The 26,253-nt window shown below is 42.0% G+C and overlaps 1 protein-coding gene across 1 annotated transcript in view; it reads right to left on the reverse strand.

Annotated features, from left to right (window-relative positions):
- The window catches only part of PEPD (peptidase D), a 194,493-nt gene that overhangs the window by 12,264 nt on the left and 155,976 nt on the right, over positions 1–26,253 (reverse strand). The window contains exon 13 of the mRNA XM_067540055.1: positions 12,683–12,867. Coding sequence (XP_067396156.1) covers positions 12,683–12,867 — 185 coding nt within the window. The remainder of the gene's footprint in view (positions 1–12,682; positions 12,868–26,253) is intronic.

Raw genomic sequence — 26,253 nt, forward strand, 5'->3', positions numbered from 1 at the left:
GGGCTAAGGCTAAATTTATGCACCAAAGTGTTACCTCCAGCAGAGGGTAAAGATTGGGTAGACCAGATTTCCAACATTATGAACCAGGACATCCGTTGCCTTGGTTGAAGTGGGGAGTTTAAGGCCCTCTTTGGTGGGGGTCAGCAAGATATGCACTGGAGGGTTTTGGCAATGTGTGAAACAAAAAAGGAAATAAGACCAATACCTCCCTCTCTTAACCCAAGAGGACCTTCCTTTTCCCTTGTGTTAAGGTGGATCTGTTTAGTGACTTATTGGGGACCACGTATGTGGGGAAGGAAAAAAGGGCAGGGTGTCAATACATGACAGGTTAGGGTGTCTCTCGCTCTCTGGGTGCATTCAGGGTATGTCCGCATTACAACTGGAAGTGTGACTGCAGTTTTGGTAGACAGGCCCACAGTAGCTGTAATCTAACCAACGCAGTTAAAAATAGCAGTGAAGACATGGTGGCACATACCCTGGCATGGGCTAGCAGCACGGTAAATGCCCAGGGTTCCAGGTGCACTTGTACAACCCATGCCATCACATCTTCACTGATATTATTAGCCAGATTGCAGTTAGCACAGGTATGGCTACCTAAGCTGCAATCCCCACCAACTGCAGTGTAGACGTACCTTCATCATGTTCATCACTCTGATATTTGAGTGCCTTATGGGTTACTCGGTTCTTTAAACACACTTGCATTCATTTCACTGGTTGTCAAATTCATCAGCTCAGATGGCTGGCAGCTTCTTTGGGGGTGTCCACACTGCAATTAAAAACCCACAGCTGGCCTGTGCCAGCTGACTCAGGCTCACAGGGCTCAGACTAAGAGGCTGTTTAACTGCAGTGTAGACATTTGGGCTTGGACTGCAACCTGAACTCTGGGACCTTCACATTGCACAGGGCCCTAGAGCCCAGGCTCCAGCCCAAGCATCTACACCACAACTGAACAGCGCCTTAGCCCAAGCCTGCGTCAGATGGCACGGGCCAACCGTGGGTTTTTAATTGCAGTGTAGACACATCCTTTAAGTGCAGAGTCTGCTCAGGCGGTTTACAAAAACTGGGCTAAATCAACTAACTGTTTTCGGTAAAGCTGGCGGGGTCCCTGGAACAGGCCTGAAAATAGGAATGCTGCTGTTTGCAGAGTCACCCAATAAAGACCGTGCTGTATTGGGTGCACAACCCAGCAGGCAAAATATGTCCTGTTGACCCCGGAATCCTTTTAGATTTTTTCCCTTTTATAACTGAAGTTTCCATACAGCATGTGCACCCAAATAACTAACACCTTGAATTGAGCATTGAATTCTCTCTCTAGCATTACTGCTTAGAGAGAGCTGAAGTGGAGGATCAAAACGAGAGTGCTGCACCACTAGTCTTTATTATTTGTAGTAATAATAAAGTAATAAAATATAATAAATAAAATAGAAGTAGTGCCTAGGAGCCCCAGCAATGGACCAGGACCTCATTGTACTAGGCGCTGTACAAGCAACAAAAAGACAATCCCTGCCCTAAAGAGAAACTGTACTGTAGAACAACTGTACAGTAAACATCTTAGCACCCATATATCTAATAAGGTACATTCAGTGGTATTTTGGGAAACCTTGCTTTTGAAGAACTATTTATCTTCCTGTACACTGAAGCAACAAACCGTATCCAAATCCACGTTCTAGCACCATGACTTTATTCTGAAGATCTATTTGCATTTGAAAATTGGCACATGCCCACAGTAAGTACAGATGTCTGACCAGTGCATACTTTGTGCCAGGGCATACCAGGGCTTAGGTCCGGCCTCTAAACTTGGCAGTTCATAGCCCCAGCACCTGTGAGCTTGCCACATCAGTTATGAAAGTAAATTTGCTTGAACCCCAGCACCTTATTGCTTCAGCACCTCTTTCATTATTGTGTATGACATTGTCATTTGCAACTGTTCTCCTGCCAAGTACACTGGATTCCAATTAATGGTTCATGTAAGGTAACAGAAAACAGCAAATCTAGGCAACAAGGATAGTCAAGGGAACAACAGAATTATTATGGAAACAGAGTATGTGATCAAAATAGAAGTTCAAATTAAGACAAATGGACAATAATATAAAATACAGATTTCTTTTGGAAGGAGGAGAAAATTAGGAGATGTAAAAATACACTGATTATCTCCTAGGAAAATGATCCAACCAAAACTAAAGGGCTGCAATGTCCCTGGAGTGCCTTAACACATGGACATGCTGCATCTTACCATCATCAGGAGTTGATGAGAATAAAAATAATAATACAATATAAGTACTTTTTCCACTGAGGGATCCAAAGTGTTTTACTTACTTAGGGTCCAGTCCCGGTAACATTACCAAATGTAATGCTTACTACTATTAGTTAACCTCCAGCGAGGCTAGTGTCCCCAATCCTTGAATCCTCTTGACTTATGCTTGGCACAGGACTCAGGAGGGAGCCCCAGGCCTGTGCTAGCTCGATCAGATGCTAATTGACCCCCATGGGCCATTACATCTGCCAGGGATTGCCAGATTGTAGAGATGCTCTGGTCACATCCTTCCTCAGCCCCACACAGAGAATCCATATCAGCCTGATTAGGATAGCTCGAAGTGGCTGTAGCAGGGACCAAGATCTGGCCCAATATGACTATTCATAACTGTAAATACTGGGCAATATTCACAGGGCTAGGTTTTTAAATGGTTTCAAAGTATACATTGGTACTTTTTCTTACAAAATTGCCAGGGGATCTTTAGCTAGCACAAGTTGTTGAGATCTGTGTTTTACATCACATCCAGTGCACTGCAGTCATGACAATGTCATCTAATTAAAAACCAAATATTATTTAAATAATCATACTAGCTATCAACATTTATATTATACTAAATCTGTATTAAAAAAGAGAGCTAAGTTGTTCTATCAGTCACCCACTGTGAACACCTACTTCTAATTAGCTCATTTATTGCAGAAAGAACAGAGTCCTGAATGGCTACAAATAAAATAAAACCTTTGTCTCTTTGTCCCTTCTCCCAAAATCCTTGGTTCTTTTGCTCAGGGAATTAAGTAATCTTCAATTACCAATCTGCCTGAGTTTTTATCAACAACCCTAGCAGACTCTAGTGACCTAAAGCTGCTGCTAGTCAGCTGAGTTTGAAACGGACAGCAGGTTAGATGAGTACCTGCTTCAAGCACCACATACTTCTCTTGATATTTGGAAGCCACGGTTTTCTTTTCTGTAGGATTATCTCATTACTAGTCAGAGTTTTTAGGACACAACTAAAAGTTAACACTAGGGCAACAGAGGCCACAATGTAATTTGGCTCTTTTTATTTTAAACCGTTTTTCTTCTTTTCACAGGCACCAAGCTTGGCATGAGGTTTAAAGTGCACTCTAAACTTCTGCAATGACTGGAAGAGCAGCAGGAAGCAGAATTATCTGTCATTTATTACAAGTGGTGCTGCATGTTTGGAGTCAGGGATAGTGGGATTTTAATCTACTGCTGTAACTTTGTTCGGTGCTTTCCATGTCTTTTTTGCTTCCCCATTCTCAGATGTCACCAGGCTCTCCTACTGTCATTATGAAAGTACTGAAAGACACTGAATGTTTTTTCTATTTCAACAGATTTAATAAAACTCAGGAATGAGTGTAAATGGCAGATACTGAATGGTAAAATCACCATGTTGGCAGCTTCAATATCATCCGAAAGAATAGGCGAACATTAATATTTATAAAGGAAATTCACTAGAAATGAGCAAAAACCACAAAAAGCTACCAGTGAAACAGTTTTTATAATGAAGATTGGATTATGTTTCCATTTTAATACTCAAGTGACTTTTTTGTTACAGACAGAGAACATATGTAGGATATTCTGGACTTTTTCTTTTATGGGTCTTTTGTCATTAATCTTGATAGCAATTGCCTTTGTAAAAACCCAAAGGCACAAAACTGGAAACACACCTCATAGTAATACTTTTCACATCCTATTTTCTTTATATAGTTTAAAAGATAACAATATTATCATGGTCTTTTACATAAAAATCACAACCTGTACATGCAATAAATTGCTCTCTACTCTCCCACCTAAACGTAGGTTAGTCCTTGTTTAAAAACAGAGATAGACTGGCACAGCAAAATTCAGATCTAAACTCTCCCCAAATGTAAAGATTTTTGGACTGAGTATTAATTAAAAACAAAAACAAAAACCAAACACAAACAAAATCAGTTTCCTGATATTCAAAGGAAGGGATAAAGACCCTGAGCAATCAAAGTTCCATTACTCAGTAGGTAATGGGGCTGCACTGTAGCATGAACTGAGCTTTCTTCCTTTTCTGTTTATGTTAAAAACCTTTTTTTCCTATTACAACCTGTAAACCCAAAAACTTTGGGACTTGATAGAGAATGATAACTTTTCTCCACACCTATAGAGTTACCTATTAAAGTCTACAAGATTTTTCCATATGGGAAGCCTTTGCAAATTTTCTTCTTGGCAACACTTTTCCTGCTCACTGCCAAGGTGGTCCCCACATGGCTGTATATTGCAAAAAGAGGGCTGAATTAAAGTGAAAAGATAAAGAAAGAGAAGCAGGTACCTCCTTATCTTCACTCCAGCTATGCAATTTATTACAGTGAAAAGGAGAACTTAGAGCTAACCCTACACAAATCATTGTCGAAGGGGAATCATCTTTAAATGGTCTGGTTTCTAATGGGGTTCCACACAGATCAGTTCTTGGCCCAATGCTATTTGAACATTTTTATTAATGACCTGAAAGAAGAAAAAACCATTACTGATAAAGTTTTCCCACGACACAAAAATTGTTGGACTGATAAATAATAAAGAGGATAGGTCCCTGATCCAGAACAATTTGGATCATTTGGTAAGTGGGGGCGCAAGGAACCAATATGCATTTTAATATGGCTAATTGTAAATGTGGACATCTAGGAACAAAGAATGTAGATAATTAATACCAGAGAAGTTCAGAGTAAAGGTAAATTCTACAACTTTTAAATTTTTTTTTGATAAATTAAGATCTTCAAGTGACAGCTGTTATTAACCCAATTTAAATTAACTGATTATAGAAAGTTTTACAGAGCCTTAAAGTTAATTAAATTGAATAATCTCAAGCATCAAGAGACAAGGAACCTGGATTTGAAAGAAAATTTCAATCATGTCTACCATTGTAAAATGTTTAACATTTTTCAATTGAACAGAGAAAAATCCTCATGTATATCCTATATAGAATTTACCCAGAAAACGAATGAAAGCGTGTGGGAAAACTGTATCCATGATTAATGCTACAGCTGACGCCAAACCCAATAGAGATTTCGTACTTTGAAGTTAGCTTTTCTGACTAAAGGCCACATTTTCTGAAGTACTCAGCTTGTACCGGTGGTGGTGGTGGTGGTGGTGGGAGGGTGGGGGGGGGGGGTTGAGATTTTTCAAACCTGCTTAATTCCCATTTAGGACCCTAAATGAAGCAGCCAGTTTTCAAAAGTGTTCAGCGCCCAGCAAGTCCCATCAAGAAGTACGCTACTTGGGGCCAGGTCTTCCATTGGAGCGGTTCATTGCAGAGAACTTCTGAAAATCAGGACACTTATTTAGGTGCTTAAATGGGAGCTGTTGGGTGTTAAATTCTTTTGAAAATCTGGCCATAAATGTAGTTTATATGCTACCAACATTGTTTGCCAAAAATAAAAGCTTTTACAAAGCAACAGAAGAGAAATATAAATAAGTTTTGTATAAAACATCAATTTATAGGAAATTTGCATACATTTTGCAGTGTTGCTGTCAATGGGGAAGAAAGTGCTTATTGAATGCTGCATGTGAAAGCTGCTTACTGGAAAAATGAAAACATATTGCCAATTTTGCAAAAACCTGGCTACTAATGAATAACTAATCTAGGCTAACAATGTCTGGAATCAGTTTCTTGGAACACAGCAAACTTTGTGATGGATAGAAATTAGGAAATGAAAACTTTGTGTTATTCCAAATTTAGCTGCTTATATTTGAAAAATAATTGAATAAGCAGCACTTGGAAAGTTTTTCTTTTTTAAAAATAATTTGTAATGCTTTCAAATGCTTTCTCTCAGCCAAAAGCAAGTAACTTGCTTCTTAGCAAATTAGAAAATAGGGCAGGATACAGCAGGCATGTTCATAGCATGTAATAACTTGGTAAATGTTAAACATACCAAAAGAACTTCACAATCTATTCAATATATTTAAAATGTATCATCTCCTCATAAGATAATGAAACTCAGCCAAGAGCCTTCTTTTAGTTAACATGAAGAAGCCCTGTGCTCATGCTGCAGTGTCCAACTGTGTATATTTATAATTTAATTAAGAAAAATACTGTAGAAAGGTTGTTGGTTAACTCAGATGCCTGCAGAATTACTTGCATTGATTTCCTAATACAACACTGGTAGCATTATAGCCTAAACTCTACACAGAATTCACAGATGCAGACATTTAAGTGCCCCAGAGACTAAATTTAAAAGTTTTCCTTCTCTCCCCAACCCCACAATCCATCTTTAGAGTCATGCTTTCAAAACCAAACTAATTTTGGAACTGTGATTTTACATGCACAATCATTTGTAGGCAGAGTTATCTAGCTATCTGAAATGTGAACATAACGAAGGAACATAAGAATATCCATACTGGGTCAGACCAATGATCCATCTAGCCCAGTATTCTGTCTGGGCTAGAGCAATTATCAAGTGATCCAACCCGTCCTTCAGTCCCAGCTTCTGGCAGTCAGAGGTTTAGGGACACAGCATGGGATTGCATCCCTGACCATCTTGATGGACCTATTCTCCATGAATTTATCTAATTCTTTTTTGAACCCCAGTTATATTTTTGGCCTTCACAACATTCCCTGACAATGAGTTCCACAGATTGACTGTGTGTTGTGTGAAGTAGTACTTCCTTATTTTTGCTTTAAACCTGCTGCCTAGGAATTTCATTGAGCAACCTTTGCTTCTTATGTTATGTGAAAGGGTAACAACAACACTTCCTTATGCACTTTCTCCACACCCTTCATGATTTTATAGGCTTCTATCATATCGCCCCACCTTAGCTGTCTCTTCTCTAAAATGAACAGTCCCAGTCTTTTTAATCACTCCTTGTATGGAAGCTGCTCCATTCCCCTAATCAGTTTTGCTGCTCTTCTCTGTGCTCTTTCTAATTTAATATTGCTTTTTTAAGATGAGCTGACCACAACTACATGAAGTGTTCAAGGTGTGGGTGTACCATGCATTTATATAGTGGCATTATATTATTTTTCTGTCCCTTTCCTAATGGCTCTTAACATTCTGCTAGTTTTTATGACTGCTGCTGCACATTGAGCAAACGTTTTCAGGGAACTATCCATAATGATCCCAAGATCTCTTTCTTGAGTGGTAACAGCTAATTTAGCCATCATCATTTTCTATGTATAGTTGGAATTATGTTTTCCAATGTACATTACTTCTCATTGAAATTGAATTCTCATTAAATTTAGTCAACATTGAATTTCATCTGCCATTTTGTTTCCCAGTAACCCAGTTTTGTGAGATTCCTTTATACTGCTTCAGTCAGCTTTGGACTTAACTATCCCAAGTAATTTGTACCATCTGTAAACTTTGCCAGCTCACAGTTTATCCTTTTTCCAGATCAATTGTAGATACAAACCTTTGCACCCAGAAATCAGGAAGTTGGATAACTAGGGTCAGATTTTCAGAGTGGCTAGGTATGCAAATGCATGTTTAATTTGAGACTGAAGTTACATGACTACATGCAAACATTTAATGAGGGGCATTTGCAAGCGTGATTACTTAATCTGTAAGCAACTTCAGTACTGGTTCATAAATTAAGCATGCAATTATAGTCACTTTATGAACGTGCAATTGAGAACTTAATTTATTTGAAAATCTGATTCCTAAATTCATTTGCACCCACAACTGACTGCATCTGCAAAACTGCACACACAGATTAGTCAGTATTTGAAAATATAGCCCTTAAAATAGATTGTACAATTTGTTAATTTTGATTTATATACGAAAACAGCTCCTTTCCCAAAACACATAAGGGAAAAGAAAGCAACTCTGTATGTTATATAAGCGTTTCTAGAAACTGGCTCACTGCAACTGAATGTGGTGGGCTCTGACCGGCTGGCTGGAAGAAAATGGGTTGTCTGCAATTGGAGGTGGAGAGTGGAATTTACCTGGACAGTGCAGGGAGGAAGAGGAAGTGGCTGGACCAGATGGGGGGCACTCGTGGTGGAAGATGTCTACTGGAGGTACTTCTTACAGAGAGGATATGGTTCTCCGATAAAATGGATTGGAAGGGGATTTAGATGGAAAAGCTGGTGAAGTGGGGGTTAAGGCTCCTAACATCTGATACAGAGGGGAGCCAATTCCTCCTCCTTTTTCCCACCACGTTCATCCCCATATGAGGGGTCCCAGCAACAAGCTGGCCGGGACCAGGCTGGGAAGCGGGTGGGAGGGCTGACAGCAGCTCTTCCAAGTAGGGGGAATCAATTAGGGAACCAATAATGACCTGCTCTATACAATTTATAGCTGGCTATTCCCAGATATTCTAAGTGAATAAAGTTGCAGTCTAATTAAATCATATCCACTGAATCTTATCTTTCTTCCAGCATAGCTGGGACAACTACTGCTTTGTAATGAAGAATGGTCTGTGATGGATCAGAAAGACCTGTTGCTTTGTAAATAATTGAAAAACAATTCTGGGTTTTCCCTTTGTAAGTGAGGCTCTGGCCTTAGAAAATGTACATCTTGAAAGTTAATTTAAAGAGTGCAGAAGACATCCTATTTTACTGATTCCTCTCATCTGTCCTAAAAAGCTTACTTGGCTCTCCATCCTGCAAACATTTAACTTTAAGTGGAAGCAGTTCCAGTGAATCCAACAAAACCACTCACAGGCTTAAAGTTAAGTATGCGCATAAGTATATGAAGCATAAGAACATCAGAACACCCATATTGGGCCAGACCATTGGTCAATCCAGCCATTGGACCTAGTGATGGATTGAGTGATCCATCCTGTAGTCAACTCCTAGCTTCTGGCAGTCAGAGGCTTAGGAACACACAGAGCATGGGTTTGCATCCCTGACCCTCTTGGCTAATAGCCATTGGTGGACCTCTCCTCCATGAACTTATCTAATTCTTTTCTGAACCCAGTTATAGTTTAGGCCGTTGCAACATCTCCAGGCAATGAGTTCCACAGGTTGACTGAGCATTGACTGGGGTCTTGGATGCTGGAGTACTAGCAGAACTCCTTTGAGTCTGCCAAGTCACTCCTGCTATGCTGAGTTCCACACCGACACGTGGCGAGAGAACAGCATGGACAGAGGGCAAAGGACCACTAACTGTCTGTGTCATATAAGTTAGTGATGAAACTGCACACAGCCAAGGGTTCCATTTAATTTGTGTTTCTTTTTCATTAAATTTAAGCCAATTCCAACATTAGCATCTCTGTACTTTTATGTCAGTCATTACCTATACTGTAATGTTTAAGATCAAACATAAGTTTAAATATTCATATATGATTTCTTCCCTCTCCTTATTAAAGGCAATCCCAAAAGAGCAGCCTTTATGTGGTATAACTGAAATAATGTGAAACCCTGTTGTTTGTTTGGGGAGAAATCTATCACAGCTTTCAAATGACATCTCTATCAGCATCTCATACCATAGCTGTGAAATGTAGCTTTTAAAAAAACAATACAAAACTGTTCAGTATTTCAACCAATAGGATCATGTTACTTAAATAAACATCCCCCCAACATAAACATGATCCTAAACGTATTAAGATCATACCTAAAAAGTTCTTGTAACTGTTTTCTTACAGAGACATACAAAAGGATGGAAATCTTACAAGAGAAGTGAAGCAGAACAGACACATTTGTATGAGATATTATTGAAAACACTTAAAATCTTGTGACATTCTAAAAATACAAAACAAGGAAAAATCTTTCTGAAAATATTGCAACTAGCTTTATTTATCATTATACCAGCCAAACTCCTTGGCCTGTAGACGTAACTTTGCAGTTACAGTTTGGTTTTTTAGACTGTTGCGAATGTCTCATTGTTGGGTAGTAGAATTATGAAAACTCTTCTTTCAGGCATTGTTAATAAACCACCATATTAATTCAGGGGAAAAGTGATAACTACTGTTAAATTCACATAGCACTCAGAGAATGCAGTTAAAACTTGAAAATGGTTCTTCTAATTCCAGGAAATAATGTTTTTAATACTCTGAAAAGTGTATATTAGGGCTTGTCTACACTTAAAATGCTTCAGCTATGCCATTAAAGCCGTGCTCTTGTAGCACTTCAGTGAAGACACTACCTACATCAACGGGAGGGGGTTCTCCTGTTGGCATAGGTACTCCACCTCCCCGAGAGGCTAGGTCGACAGAGAATAGCAATATAGTTATACTGACCTAATTTCCTAGCCTTAAATCAGACTTAATATCAACACACACATAACATCACTATTTAGTCGTCTAATTATCCTTGTATATGTCACCATGATTATTTCTGTTATTCTTCATTATTGTTTTAGTCAGGCTTTAAGACATTTGTCACTGATCTTTTAACAATGAAAGAAGCTGCATATCATGCTTGTGTTTTCAGTACACTTCAACTAAGTGGCCAGAATATGGTTACAGGTAAAGATCAAATAGTGACTTGAAAAAGCAATTTTCTGCATAGGAATGTATGTACACTCAAACCAGAACCTTACGTTCTTCTCTGACGCAGCATAAACCAATTATTATGCAGTAAGAGAAGTTGTGGACTAAGCTGATGCAAGAATCCCACTGAAGCTGACCTTCACACTTACCAACCGCATTCACTTTTAAACTCTTTTTTTCCTTTTCAGAAAAACATGCATTTTAAAATTGAAACAAAAAGGTAAAAGAAATGTATAAACTACACAGTTTTGTTTAAAATTAGTAATAAAGGGATAGAGAAAAATATTTTAATAGCAACTAGGCTGCCACAGGAGACCTGGGTTAGGAGGGTGATCTGTGGAAACTCTCCTTCTGCAACTTGTGTAGTACAGACACAACAGCCACGCTTTTAGGTTTGAAAAGCGGCAGAGGGTTGTGGAGAGGCCTAGCAGCCCTGTTCTTTCTACGCCTCCTGCTGACCAATACACTGAGTGACACACTACAGCCAATGAATACATGGTGACCCAAGATGGAAGAACAGCCAATGATTCCACTGGAACCACTTTTCAGTTTAGGAAGAAGGGAAGCCAGGGAAAAGACCTTATCTCCCTCCTCTCTTAAAGAGATGTTTTTTTTTGCAAAATATCTTCCCTCTAAAGAAAAAAATCATCATGAAAGAACTGCAGGGATGTGCAATATGTATTGGCAAGGTGGTGCTCTTCGCAGGTGTTTTATTTTTCCAAAGTGAGTGCAAGTATCAGGCATATCTGCACCTCCCAAGGCAAGAATCTGCTGTCAGTCCCATTTAGGGCCTTATCCCGCATCGCTGCAAGAGGGTGAGCTCTGTCACCCCCCTCACCATTCGGAGTTGAAGACACTCAGCTCCACGCAAGAGAAACTTAGCATCTTTCAGGTTAAGAATCGAATGTACACTTTAAAATAGCATTTCTTAGGAAGCAAATTTTTTTTAAGCATGTGTCATGGCTGAGAGTGTTGGTACTGAGCATATTCATAGGCAAAATGATTGGAGAGTTTTTCATTTTGTTTGAAATGCTGCATATTCTCAAATGTGTATTTTTGCATAAATCCCTCTAAAATTGCTCAGAGCACAACAGAGCTGCAGGCTGATGAACAAAGGTATTAGCAATTATTGAGAGAAACAGAGATATCGTGTGTATGGGACTTCACAAGACGCCATGGGTGTCTATGTCTTCAGAGCACATTTTTAATTTTGAAGTGGAAAAACCAGTGGGACCAGAGGTCATTGGGGATTAGTCACATTTTTATCCTATCCCTCTTCTACAATTGCAACACCACAGCTGTCCAACCTAACTCTCTCACCAACAGAAGTTAGTCCAATGAAAGATATTGCTCATTCACTTTGTCAAGCTAATTCCGTCCATTGCTTTTACTCCTTCCATCTCCATTTTCACCAAACTCCCAGGCAGTTTCTCTTTCCCCAATTCCTTCTACAACAATTTCTTCCTTTTCTCCACTAACAAATGCCCTTATGCAAACTATTCTCAACATATTATACACACACACAAAATAATGGCTTTAACAAACTGTGCGCCAATTGTTCCCCTGATCACCCTGCTTCAAAGTTGTAATCCTTTCCCTTAACCTTCCATTTTTTAATTTTTTAAAATTTTTTTGCCTTTTTAGATCATAAACTCTGAGGCAGGGAACACATCCTCCTGTGTAAGCACACTGCGGGCTTCATTGCTGTATAAATAGATGCAACAAATGGACCAACTGAAAATAAAACACACTCTTGCACCTTATTTATAGGCGCATTAGGAACGCTAAGACTCCTCGCAGGCCAACACCAGTAGGCATTTCACAGGAGCATTTCACACGTTAATGAAATTATATTTCATTTCAGAAAAACCACATGAAATCCCAGACCAGCAAAGAAAAACTTCAGTGCACATCAATTCCTAGCAGAAGACACTACTGCCTGTAAAACTAAAAGAAATGCCTAATTAAGTCAGAAGGGTTAATCTGCAAAGCTATCAGGAATGAACTAGCACTAACCTCTGGGTAGCCTCCAACATCATGCACATCAATTCCAAGTAGATGTCCAAGTCCGTGTGGCATAAATATTGCACCCAGATGAACCTTCACCATGTCATCTACATTGCCTTTCAGGATGCCAATTTTAGTCAGCTCCTCCAGATGGACTCTGTCTGCCAGACGGTGCATATCAGGCCAGGCGACTCCTAAGAGAGCAAAAATAAGGAGCTGAGTTAACTATTTCTATGTATTTTTAAATAAAACATTCAGAAAAGCAGAAGAAATATATCCAGTGCCCTTCACGTCTTTAAAAAACAAAGAAGTGGGCAGAGTATCCATCTGAGCATGAAAATATTTCAAATCAAAACAACTCAGCTAACACGAGCATGCAAAAACGGTGAACAAGAAACCTATTGAAATATAACCTGGATTTGGATAAGTTTTTTTGCTAAAGTGTATTTGTTTGCACATGTCTGTGCAAACATTAATATACCTGTAAGTTTTCAGAAAGACCATCAACTGGTAAAACAGACAGTGATTTGAGATGCAGAGCACAAAATATAACTAAATATAATTATGTTACTAATCAGTTCTCTAATGGTGAACATGCCTTGTCAGGACATTTGAAATGGATGCCATTTTTCTATGCATATACAGGATTTATAGCCTGGTGTCTTTTTGGCAAAAACACTCTCCAGAAATTAATGACTCCCTTGTTCTTTCCTGCAATAAATGGACTGTGTAAAAGTCAAGTCCTCCAGTACTTACACTAAACATACTGCTGGTAGCCTATAAATATAGTATCAGGACACATTACATATCTATTATTTTTGTGTATCATACAGCATCATTTGACTAAAACTGCTGAGGGGGTCTTTTTCCACTGCTGGTAATACAGTATACGGTCTTAATTAGTTCACCAAGGGTTTGAGTCATCATCAACAATACAGTTGGAGAACTGATGTAACTAGGGCTAAAGTACAGTAAAGAATATTTTCCTTGTTCAAATTTGGCATGACTATACAAAATCAGCAATTTTTATGTCCAACTGCCCAACTTCAACTTCCATTTGTTTTACCCCAGTGGAACACCCAGCTTTGGGGTCTTGTTAACATTAATGTTATGTCATAATTACAGTAGGAATTTCTGCTAAATATAATAAAGTTGCAAAGTGAGAAATAATCCACTCCCATAGGAGGGCTCAAATAAAATTCATACTTGTTGTATGTCTTTGGAAAAAAGGTCAGGATCTGCATAAGCAGCACTGTATGTCTACAGTCATCAGATCTGTTCATTACAAACTATCCAAACATGAACCAATGCATCGTAAAGAGTTTCCCCTAACAGTAGCTGCTCAATTGATCACAGTCAAGTTAAGTGACATGCAGATACATTTGTTTCAGTATCAGCTATTAGGTTAGTCCCATATTGTTAGACTTTTATATGTATGTAGATAAATACGCATCCCCCTGAGATAACAACACATGACAAAGGTGTGCTATTGTACAAAATGTGTTCCTTAGCTTTTGCTCTTATGTGTCAAAAATGCAACCAACAGACTTCAAAGTGCAAGCAAACAGGTGCAATCTTACCTGCTTGAAGTATGGTACCTCATTTATGCAACTATTTTTCTCCTTTTGTAAACAAATAAAGGTAACATTCAGAATTTTTTCTGTGAAAAATAAATACACATAAAATAGCCCCCTTTTATATTGCTAACTTTAATTTACCAGAACATACCCTCTTTCTTCGAATGTTGCATTCTTTTGAACACACATTACACTAATGTTCAACTCTCTAGGTTTGTCTGGTAGTATTCCACAGCTATTTCATAAAAGATTCCAGATCTATTATATGCTAAATTGCATTAATACAGTCTTGACTGTATAGTAAATTACTATATCATGTGTTTTTCTGCTTAATTTGTAGAATTAAGAGTATATGTTTCCTGTACTCAACTTCTATGTAAACATCACTGTTTCCACATATCTCTGACATCCTGACTCCCTCTGTACCAGTCTGAGCTTAGAGGTCTAGTGGTGAACCTTTCTGGTGACCCTGGACATACAGTTTAAAGACCTTTGAGTCTTAGTTTCATTTATTCCTTTGTTTGGTCCAAGAGAAGCATGCTATGGAAGATTTTTTTAAAGGTACAAATCAGAGATAAGCATCCAAATCCTGTGAACTGGGTGCCTTTGAAAATCTCCCTTCTGTGTCTGGTTTTCAGGCTAGGACTAAGCCCTGGTCTACACTGCAGAGTTTGGTTGACATAAGGCAACTTACGTTGACCTAACTCTGTAAGCATCTACACAAAACGTAGCTCCCACTGACATAACTTGGCCACTTCACTAACTCACCTCCACCTCTGCAAGAGGAGTAGTGCTTAGGTCAATGTAGACACTGCTTTGCTTACATTGACTATTGGTGCCTTTCAAAAGGCATCCCACAATGCCTCACACTGACAGTTAAATTGGTGCAAGTGCTCCTGGTGAAAATGTGCACTGCCCCCACAAGGAGCATAGTGTGGACATGCAAAAAAAGCAATTTGATTACTGTGGTGGCTGTACATTGAGGTAATTTAGATCAACTTAATTTTGTAGTGCAGACTTGCCCTAAGAAAAATTTCTCCCTGGGGTTGGATTTACAGATTTGCGTGAAATGTCACTTAAATCTCAGTTTCCACCACACATGAAAATTTAGGAAGCAAAAATAAAATGAGATTTTAAACATGGATCTCATTCTGCCTGTGTATCAAAGATAGGATAAGCACCTCACTCGCCTCAAGCTCTAGATAAATTTCACTTCTTGTAATTCTGAGTCAAACTATGACTACGTTACATATATAACCTCACTTTATGGAGTACGGTTTGGGTTTCTTGATGTTTGGTGAGTTTCAGTGTGATTTGCACACTATCATTACCAGAAATAGACTAAGCAGCAAGTAGATATGCAAAAAAAAAAAAAAAAAAAAAAAAAAAAAAAAGGCAGAAAAGCAACAAACAGAAAATAAAATAAACCTCTGTTAAAATTAGGAATAAACAGACATTGTTCAGTTACAGTTTCTGGAACAACTGAGATTACAAGTTTGCTGATGGGTTCTTTTGGGGATGTGAACTCTGCAATTTTAAAATCAAACTTGATATTAAAGAAGTATGCATGGAGATGAAGTTGTGTAGCAATAACAATCTGCCCTGAGATCCAGAATATGGACTTTTCATGTCAGTAATTCTACTTTCTGTACATTAACATACAACCACGGACATCTCATTTAGGACCATATTCAATGCAGTTGCAGTGGTGTAACTAAGGTCAGCATTTGGTTATTGTATAAAATGGAAAGTGCTCAATAACTTGTTTCAATTAATTTAAAATGAGGCCTCTCCACGAACTAATGGCATCTGGCATTTATAGAGTATTAGAGAAAAATGGCACTGAATGGAGCCAGACTTCATGAGAACAGGCAAGATGCAAGATTCCTTATACAACCTGCAGAATATCACGCACCTCAGTCCTGATTCACAACATCCTTTTGCCTTTATTTAGCAGATTGGACCAATTATACCGAACTATGGGTGCATTTTTATGTACATTTTATTTGTTATGTGGAGAAGCACCCAAATGAATCAAAGCAACAATCTGAAAATTACATAGAAAGTTCTACAACTAATAAGAGGCATTAGGAGACATTTTCCCACCAGAAATTAAATCTTCAAAAATATACATCCTTAATAGGCAATAAAGTTTGAGAACGTGAACTATTATAATGCTATAATTAAAAAGTGCTTTCCTGATTATTTTATCTGAGAGTCCTAGCTGAATATTTGCACCCACTGCTGAGAACAACTGTGGACTCTTTCTTTTAATTAATAAGCACTGCTCTGCCGAATCCCGCATTCTCTTGCCTGCGGGACGATGGCATAGTGGGATGTGAAGGTATGCACTGACGACCAGGTGGCAGCTTTGCAGATGTCCTGCAGGGGCACTCTCTCCAGGAAGGCTGTAGGTGAGACTTGAGGTCTGGTTGACTGCGCTGTGATGGTTCCTGGAAACAGCACCTTCGCCTGCTCGTAGCAGAACTTGATGCATGATGTAATCTACGAGGAGATGCACTGGGTGGAGACAGGTGAGCCTTTCATCCAGTCGGCCATTGTGATGAAGAGCTGCATCGATTTCTGGAACGGCTTTGTGCACTCAATGTAGAAGGCCAGGGCTCGTCTCATGTCCAGCGAATACCATCTCCTCTCCTTCTCTGAACTGTGAGGTTTGGGAAAAAACACGGGGAGAAAAATATCTTGATTACAATGAAATTGGGAAACCATCTTGGGTAGGAAGGCCAGATGCAGCCTGAGCTGAACCTTGTCCTTACAGAATACTGTATAAGGGGGCTCCGAGGTCAAGGCCCTAATCTCGGAGAACCTCCTGGCTGAGGTAATGGCCACCAGGAAGGCTACCTTCCATGAAAGGATGAGCAGAGGGCATGAAGCCATGGGCTCAAAGGGGGACCCTGTGAGTCTCCAAGGACCAGGTTGAAATCCCAGGGAGACACCAGGTCACGGACCTGAGGATAAAGCCTCTCCACCCCCTTGAGGAACCTGACCGACATGGGACGGGAGAACAGCGATCTCCCCTCTAGCGGCTGATGAAAGGCCGAAATGGCCGCCAGGTGAACCTTCAATGAGGCCAGCGCCAGACCCTGGAGCTTTAGCTGGAGCAGGTACTCCAGGATCGCCTGTACAGGTGAGAGGCTGGGCGGAATACCGCAGCACTCCGCCCAACAGGTAACCTGCCTCCACTTAGCCCGATACACAACCTGTGTAGAAGGCTTCCTGCTGCCAAAGCAGGACTTGCTGGACCTGCACCAAGCAGGCGGTCTCTCCCTCCATCAGCCACAGAGCCTCCAGGCCATGAGTTGTAGGGAGTCCAGGTCTGGGTGCAACAGGTGACCGTGGTCCTGGGATAGAAGGTCGTGTTGCCTTGGGAGCTCCAGGGGTGGGGCGATCAAAAGGTCCAGCAGCATGCTGAACCAGTGCTGTCTTGGCCAGGCCAGAACGCTGAGTATAACGTTCGCCCTATCCCTCTTTATTTTCAGCAGGACCTTGGATAGGAGCAGAATGGGTGGAAACGCATACATGAGGGTCCCTGTCCAGTCCATGAGGAATGCATCGGAAATCGACCCAGTCTCACGACCCTGGAGCGAGCAGAACCTCAGACACTTCGTGTTCCAGGCGGACGTGAATAGGTCCAGTTGGGGAATGCCCCACTTCTGGATGATCACAGCCACCACCTCTGGGTGCAACGACCAGTCGTGGCGGGGTAGAAACAACCTGCTGAGGCGATCCGCCTCTTCGTTCCTCACTCCCGGGAGGTGAGAGGCAGTCAAGTGGAAATCGTGACTCACGGCAAAGTCCCACATATGGATAGCTTCCTCACAGAGGGCCGAGGAACTCACTCCCCCCTGCCTGTTTATGTAAAACATGGTTGCGGTGTTGTCCGTCAGCACCTGCACCACTCTGCCTGTCAGGAATCGGAAGAACACCTTGCATGCTAGGCGAATGGCCCTCAGCTCCTTCACGCTGATGTGCAGGCGCCTCTCCTCCCCAACCAGAGCCCATGAGTGCCGAGGTTGGTACTGATGTGGGCTCCTCATCCTACATCTAAAGCGTCGGAAATTAGGGTGACTGATGGGACCGGTTCCCTGAACAGAACACCCTTCATCACTGCCCTGGGAGTCCACCACCAGTTTAGGTAGGCTAAGGGGGGGGGGGGGAGAGAACCTGTGACCACCTGGTCCAATTCTGCTTGGCACATATACCAAGGCCAACCATGCCTGAAGCGGTCTGAGCCTCAGGCGAGCTAGTCTCACTATGTACATGCAGGCTGCCATGTGGCCTAACAGCTGTACGCAGTGCCTGGCTATTGTCGTGGGGCATTGGTGCAGCTGGGAGATGATAGAGACCATCACCTCGAAAAGTGGCTGAGGCAGGAAGGCCCTGGCCTAGGAAGCATCCAGGGTGGCCCCAATTAGTTCTGTGTGTTGCACTGGGGTTAGTGTGGACTTCTGTTCGTTTATGAGTAGTCCCTGCGTGCTGTACGTGGAGCAAGTAAGGGTCATGCTTTCCTGCACTTGGGACCTGGACCTGCCCCTGATCAGCCAATCCATCCAGGTACGGAAAAATTGCACACCCTTTCATCTCAGGTGGGCAGCCACTACTGCCATGTACTTGGTGAACATCCTTGGAGCTGAAGACAGGCCAAAGGGCAGGGCTGTGAATTGGTAGTGGGAGCCAGACACCATGAACGGAGAAAACGCCTGTGGCTCAGAAGGATAGACACATGAAAGTATGCGTCTTTGAGACCGAGGGCAGCATACCAGTCTTCTGGATCCAGGGAAGGGATTATGGAGGCTAGGGAGACCATGCGAAACCTGAGTCGTTTGACATATTTGTTTAGATGACGCAGGTCTAATATGGGTCTCACTCTTTGCCTTGGGGATGAGGAAGTACCTCGAATAGAACCCCTTCCCCCTTCTGCCTTGAGGGACCATTTCCACCGCTCCCAGGTTGAGGAGGGTGTCCACTTCCTGCAAGAAGAGTTGCTTGTGAGAGGGATCCCTGAAGAGGGACGTAGGGGGAGGGCTGTTGGGGAGGATGGGGGAGTAGATGTAAACTGTAGGGCATAGCCCACTGAGACTATCCCAAGGACCCAATGGTCCGAAGTGATTTTTGCCCATTCGGGATAGAAGGGCCTTAACCTGTTTAGGAAGGGGCGGGGCAGATCCAGAAGAGCAGTCGGGGCGCCACCCTCGGGCGCACAATCAAAATTTCCTCCACTGGCTGCCCGACTTCCTGGGGGGGCCCCTGCAGGGGAGCTGAGGATGAGCTAGGGGGCTGATTTCTTCTTCTAAATCCCCTATTCCTATCTCTATAGGGTTGAAAAGGCCTGGGCGGAGGCCTTGGCTGCTGCTGCGCCTGGGGCCATGACTGATGCCTAGAAAACTGGGGTGTGTAAAGGCCCAGGGAGCGAAGCATGGCCCTGGAGTCCTTCAGACCGTGCAACTTTGCATCGGTCTGGTTGGAGAACAGGGCCGACCCATCAAAGGGGAAGTCCTGAATAGACTGCTGCACCTTCTGGGACAGGCCTGAGGATTGCAGCCACGAGCACATTCTCATACAGATGGTGGAGGCTATGGCCTTGCCCACTGAGTCAGCAGCGTCACAGGATGTCTGGAGCACTGCCTTAGCTACCGCGGTTCCTTCCTTCACGATAGTGCTAAAGCCTGCAGCCTGGTACCGGGGCAGGGCCTCAGCGAACTGCCTGAGGGAGTCCCACAGGTTGAAATTATATCTACCCAGGAGGGCCTGATGGTTGGCAATCATGAACTGCAGGCTTGCCGTGGAATAAACCTCTCCCCCAAACAAGTCCAGCTTCTTATTGTCCTTGTTCTTAATAGTGGACTGACCTTGCCTGTCTCGCTGGTTAGTCGTGTCTACTACCAGGGTTCCCGGGGCAGAGTGAGTGAACAAATACTCAAACCCCTCGGCCAGGACGTAATATTTTTTCTCAGCCACCTTTGACATAGGGGCGATTGAGGAAGGGGTTTGCCACAGGACCTTTAGAATCTTAAGGATCCTTTCGTGGACTGGGAAGGCCACTCTCTCTGGAGCAGCTGCCGCCAGCACATTAAAGAGCTATCTTCGGCCTCTTTTAACTCCTTCACCTCCAGCTCCAAGTTAGAGGCCACCCTCCTGAGCAGCTCCTGGTGTGCCCTGAAATCCTCCAGTGACACTGAGCGGTCCCGGGAGACTGCCTCGTCAGGTGAGGAGGAAGAAGACTGCCGAGATGCGTCCTGCAGGTGCGCCCCCTCCTGGTGAAGGGTTGCACCTGTTGAGGATCCCTCCATGGGGTCCGACTCCTTGTCCAAGGAGTGGTGTCTATGGGCCATCTCCTGTGCCAGAGGCACGGACTGCACCCCTGATGACATAATGGATTGAGGCCCCGGCTGCACCTGGATACCCCATGGGGCCCAATAAGGCCATTGTTGCGGCCATTGTCCCTGGGGCCAACCTGGGGCTGACTGCACCTTAGGCTGTGATGCTTTTTGGGGGCATCGGCTCACCCGACGACCGTCCCCCCGGGAGAACCCAAGTCATCCTCAGAGTCAGAGACCCTGGACCGGTGGTACCGTGTACGTCCTCAGTCCCGGGCACCCTTCCGTGCTGGAGAGCGCCCTCTTGATGCCTCCGACCTGAAGGACGATGAGGACAGCCTCCATCACCGTGAGCAGTGCCGATGAACAGGGGTGCGCTTTGAAGAGCTAGAGGTACCGGAGCGTTGTCTCGGTATCGATGATTTCCATTGCCACTTGCCTTGTGGCCCTGCAGACACCTTCGGTGACTGAGGTCGGCGCCGCTCCGAACTCCTCGGTGCCGAGCCGGACTCCGGCAACCTGATTCCGCATCGCGGACTGCGCGGTGCCGGGTCTTCCTCTGACAACCAGGTTCCATGCCGTCTCAGTGTGGGTGAACTCCTCGATGCCGGGTCCTCCGAAGGCGACCGGGTTCTGCGCACTCTAGGTACGGGCGAACTCCTCGATGCGGGAGATCTGGAATGGGAGCTGTCTGAGCGCCACCTGGCAGACCACGACCGGTGCCGCCTCATGGCATGCGCTGCCTCCAGTGCTGGGGATCGATGTTGGCGCCAAGAGGGAGACTCCACATTTTGTGCTGGAGCAGGTCGGCTCGACGCCGCCGACCTGGAGCAACTACTGGGGGAGCGGAGACCTTGGAAACGGTTCAGTGGGAGATCTTCCAACTTGTACCAGGGATCTCCACCACCATTCACGGGGACCGGACATGGGTTTCCCTTGTGACACCGGCCCCTTCTCCCTCGGCTAGGGGTGGGGGGTGGAGGCAGCGTAGGCAAGGCCAAAAAGGCTCCTGAAAAGCCTCCGGTGTCGAAGGCGTTGGCAGGGGCACTCTCTCACACCCAGGAGTCAGGGGAGGCTCCCTGACCAGAGATGCAGGCACCGGAGAAATCTCGACAGGCCGGGTCCGGTGCATCTCGGTACTCGACCCTGCCCGTACCCATGGCGCAGGGGAGTGTCCGCGCTCCACAATCTGCCTTTTCCTCTTTGGTGCCAGCGATGCTGCGCAGTGCCGAGTCAAGGGCGGTGCCAACGGTGGGCTCTGTAATGAGATCACGCTCGGTACAGAGGTGGAGCAGGTTGGCTTGGACGCCGGGTGGAGCGATGCCTCCATTAACAGGGCTTTCAACCGGATTTCTCGGTCCTTTTGAGTCCTCGGTTTGAAAGCCCTGCAGATCTTGCACTTCTCTTTTCTGTGGGCTTCCCCCAAGCACTTAAAGCGGTGGTCGTGGGGGTGGCTGAGCGGGAAGGCCTTCCCGCAGGAGGCACACAACTTGAATCCCAGTGATTGGGGCATGGCCCGGCCGCTTGAAGTCCTCGCAGGGACTTGCCTTATCTCTAACTACTTAACAACGACTTAACTAACTAAAACTAACTTAGAACATCAAACAAGTCCAAACAAGGGGAATAGTACTTGCTGAGAGCAAGGCTAGTTCTATCGCGGCATGTATGCGGGGCTCCAGGGGGTGCCGGACCCAGCCCTACGGGATCTGCAAAGGGGGAAAAAGTTCCAGGTAACCGTGCACGGAGATGTGCACACACCTATAGTGGAATGGACATGAGCAAGCACTCAAAGAAGAATCAAATCTTCAGTTCTGAATGATCCCTAACTTTAGAAAAGTTAAAGTTGGATGGGAACTCTGAGGCTTGGGCCTATTACAAAGTTTAGAGGCGAAAGTAAAACAAAAAAAAAAGTGAAATCTTCTTTAGTGTTTTGACAATTTTTATTAGTGAGTCATAGGAGAGAAGCACTTTAGCTCCAATTCTCTGAATCACACTCTTGTAACTGTAAATAGCACTGGCAAAGCGCGGGCTATAAGGAAATTAAGTACTACCTAAGAGACCCTTTTAAATGATTCATGTATCATTTTGCAAGCAGGCAAAAATGTAAGTATTAAAATACAACGGAGTTTTTTTAAAAGAAAAAATAAACAAAGGACATGAAGTACACAAACAGCTATATTTGCTATTCCAATGTTTGTCTTTATATTTCATTTCATGTGGTTATCTTAAACGGGGTTTGTATTTTGAACAACTCACCTGCCTTGTTTGCAACAGGTTCAAATGGTTCTAATTCTAAATTGTAAAATATTTCATCTGGAGATTATTTTATCTGGTTAAACGTATATTCCCTGGAGAGAGAGGAAAATGTTAAGATCTTTGTTAACCTACTGCACAGTAGAGTGTGACCATGCAGTATTGGTGTGATAAGGACAAATAATAGCAGTTTTGAGCCAACTGGAGATATTTAACTAAATAGAATGAACTTGCTGCTCTTGGAGTAAAAAAAATGCTGAAGTCATCGTCTTGCTAGATATGAACAGATTGTCAGGCAGGAGATAAGCTTTGATAATATGGTGCAAACAGTTTAAAAAAAAAAAAAAAGGCAAATTGACAGAGCTTTTCCAGTTATAAGCTTTTCAAACTTTTCCTAACTGGTAACCTTAAGAAAGCCTCCAGAGCATTAATTTTACTACAAGAAACAGGTATTTCAGAGTAATATGACAAATATTTAAAAATCTTGACAGTCTACTCAAGAAACAAGGTTGGCAACCTAAGCCAAGCAGGAGAGACAAATTTGTATGAAAGTTTTGTGTTTTTAATATAGTATTTAATAAATATAAAAACATTCACTCAAATTTTAATTTTAATCCTAAAATTGTGTTGAGTGTAGCTGACATAATCCAACCAAAATAGGATTGTTTCTTTACAATACAATGGCATATGCAAATCTGGCCTTAACTGACCAGCATTTATCCCCTAGCAATATTCTAAATTCATTTGAAAGTGCATCTGGGACTGTGAGTCTTCAGTTTTAATGGTCTGCTCTTCTGGCACATGTGCAGAAGTTAATGTTGGCAACAGGAAATGTAGAGGGGGAAAAGAAAAAGAATTATTGTAGTCAAGGTTCACCATAGAAAGCTGCGAGCAGAATCTTGTCAGTAATGTCTTTTCACATTAGAGCAGTATCACTCAATTTGGATGAGACCAAAGGGAGTGTAAAAGCAAAGATGTGTGCATCAATCTTGCTCCAGCTGACTAAGCATTATTTACATGTACTACTGCAAACACTTGATTGTGCTTTAATACCATTTTGTATTAGCCCTGCACACCCAATCACCCTCTGAAATGTTTCACTGTTTGTATTATTCAGGTTCTTTATTCATCAGTTACTGACAAGTTTATCATGGTTGTGATTTTTTTTTTAAACATAGAAAGGTTAGTTCAATTACTATCTATAAATCAATTTATAAGCTGGTTATACTCTATTGACAGATCAGGTTTAGAAAGCTAGATTGGAGCGTCCTTGGACTTTGGAAGTTAGTATCAAGAGAAGTCTGCACTTAGGAAAATCTGCTGATGATGTGTCTGTTCTATTCTTAATTCACTGCCAAATGAGATACTGTGTAATACAGGTCAGTGAACCAATGACTGAGCTTCTCACTAAAGGCCAGTTACCAAGGCTCATTAAGTTTTGATTGGTTAGTTGCCATCCAACATATGTTTGGGTAAGGGACCAGGATAAAAAGCACCTTTTACAGTGACATGTGCAATGAAAATATTAAAGAGCTTTAAATATACATACTGAAGTGTATAATAATGACCAGACTGTTGGACAATTCAGACAATGGAATGTGACAGTACATGGATTAAGTAGCAAAAATTACAACATCAATGGTTCCTAATCTACAGAGAAAGCTACAGTGCTGAAAGTACTATTATCTTACAATTTTGTTCTTTACATGGTATAATGTGCTTAAAAATGGCATAATCATTTTTTTTTTAAAAACAGAGCCCATTATATATTTAATTTCCAGCAATAATCTAATTATCAGATACTATGCGTAGATACTTCAACTAAAGGTGTGACAGAAAGAGAGATTTGTTGTTTTTACCTTTTTAAATATTTTCCCACCAAGCCTCTATTTGTCAAACTACTTTGTAATATTTCCTAAAATCTAATTTTTAAAGACTTAAAACATCCTATGAAAACACTGCTCTCACTCTCTCTCTGGATGTTCATTTGGAGCCAAGAAGACTGTGGTGATATAGAAAGGAGAAGAATGAGTTCAATGAAGTTGAGAATTAGACACAATCCTTTAATTTCATTAGATGTACTGTAACTTTGTAACTAACATTCTTAAAAGGGAGGATAATCCCTCCTCATTCATTTTAAACAACCAATTTACAAAAATATCATAGTAAGAAAAGATTTTATAGTTGTTCATAAACTACTGCTATCCCAGTAATCTTGTCATCCAAGTAATCAGAGGTCATTTACTTATTAGAAATTGTACTAGAATATAAAACTATACAAAAATAACTTGGGATTATTGCCATTTCTGTTTGGAGACTGTTCTCAAAAGGTCTCTCACAATAATTTTTTGGCTGCTAGTTAGGATATTTTGTGGTTATAATTGTGACAATGATTAAACCACAAGTGATTTAGTAGGAATTTTGCCAGTACAGATGTCACAATACTTATAAAACATACTGTGCAAGGTTATACTACTTTCTCCCAAAACTGTGTTAAGGTTAGGTTACATTTAATTTCTGAGTGTCTACAAAAAGGGCAAAAGGTCCTACATCCCCTGCTAGTGCCACTAAAATGCAGACTAACTATGCAATCCTCGTCTCAGTCAGTGAACCACTAAAACATGTTAAGATTGGCTAGACACATAACAAACATAGCAGACATAAAACAAAACGGTCCCTAAAAATGCTAAGCAAATACATTTAAAAAAATGTTTAATATGAAAGATGCTTTCTTTTCTTTTCATTTTGTTGAAAAAATTGCCATTTTTCAGACGTTCAAAGCTTCCTCTTTGCACAACAGATCAGACAGCAAATAAATTAATTTTCAGTTTTCTAGATTTGTTTCCCCAATAATCTGGCAAGGCAAATGTCCCCTGAACATCAACAAAAAGATGTACTTTTTAATCATCTCTATTATAAATAGCATTGTCCTGTTGTTGAAGTAACTGAATAAACTAGTTTGCTGCGCACGTTTCTTAGCCTTCACTAGGTAGCTGTGACAAAAAACGGCAGAGTGCAGCTAACAAGAATCTCTATTTTCTAAAACCAAGTCAAAATAGTAAGATGCAAGGGAACTAAAATCTACAACTATGTTTGGATTCTTGATGACCAGAGATGGGTCCAAAGTCATAGCTCAAATCCACAAACCTTTGAACTTTGGGGAAATTGGAGATCCAGATCAAAACCGGCCTAATCTCTCTATAATGAGCCAAATGAAAATTTTGCCCCCCAAATCCCAAAAATATAGGGAATGATCTCAACTTTGCATAGTGGGTGCATGATTACTTATAAGTTACCCACATGCACTACATATTCAGGTGCCTATCTTTAGGCACCGAAGTTTGAAACTTGGGCCCTATTTTGCACTGATGACCAATGGTTTGTTGCTACATGTAGATAAGTGTCAATTACT

The sequence above is a fragment of the Emydura macquarii genome, unplaced genomic scaffold (genome assembly GCF_026122565.2).
Source record: "Emydura macquarii macquarii isolate MOO-44397 ecotype Brisbane River unplaced genomic scaffold, CSIRO-AGI_Emac_v2 contig_561, whole genome shotgun sequence".
NCBI lineage: Eukaryota > Metazoa > Chordata > Testudines > Chelidae > Emydura > Emydura macquarii.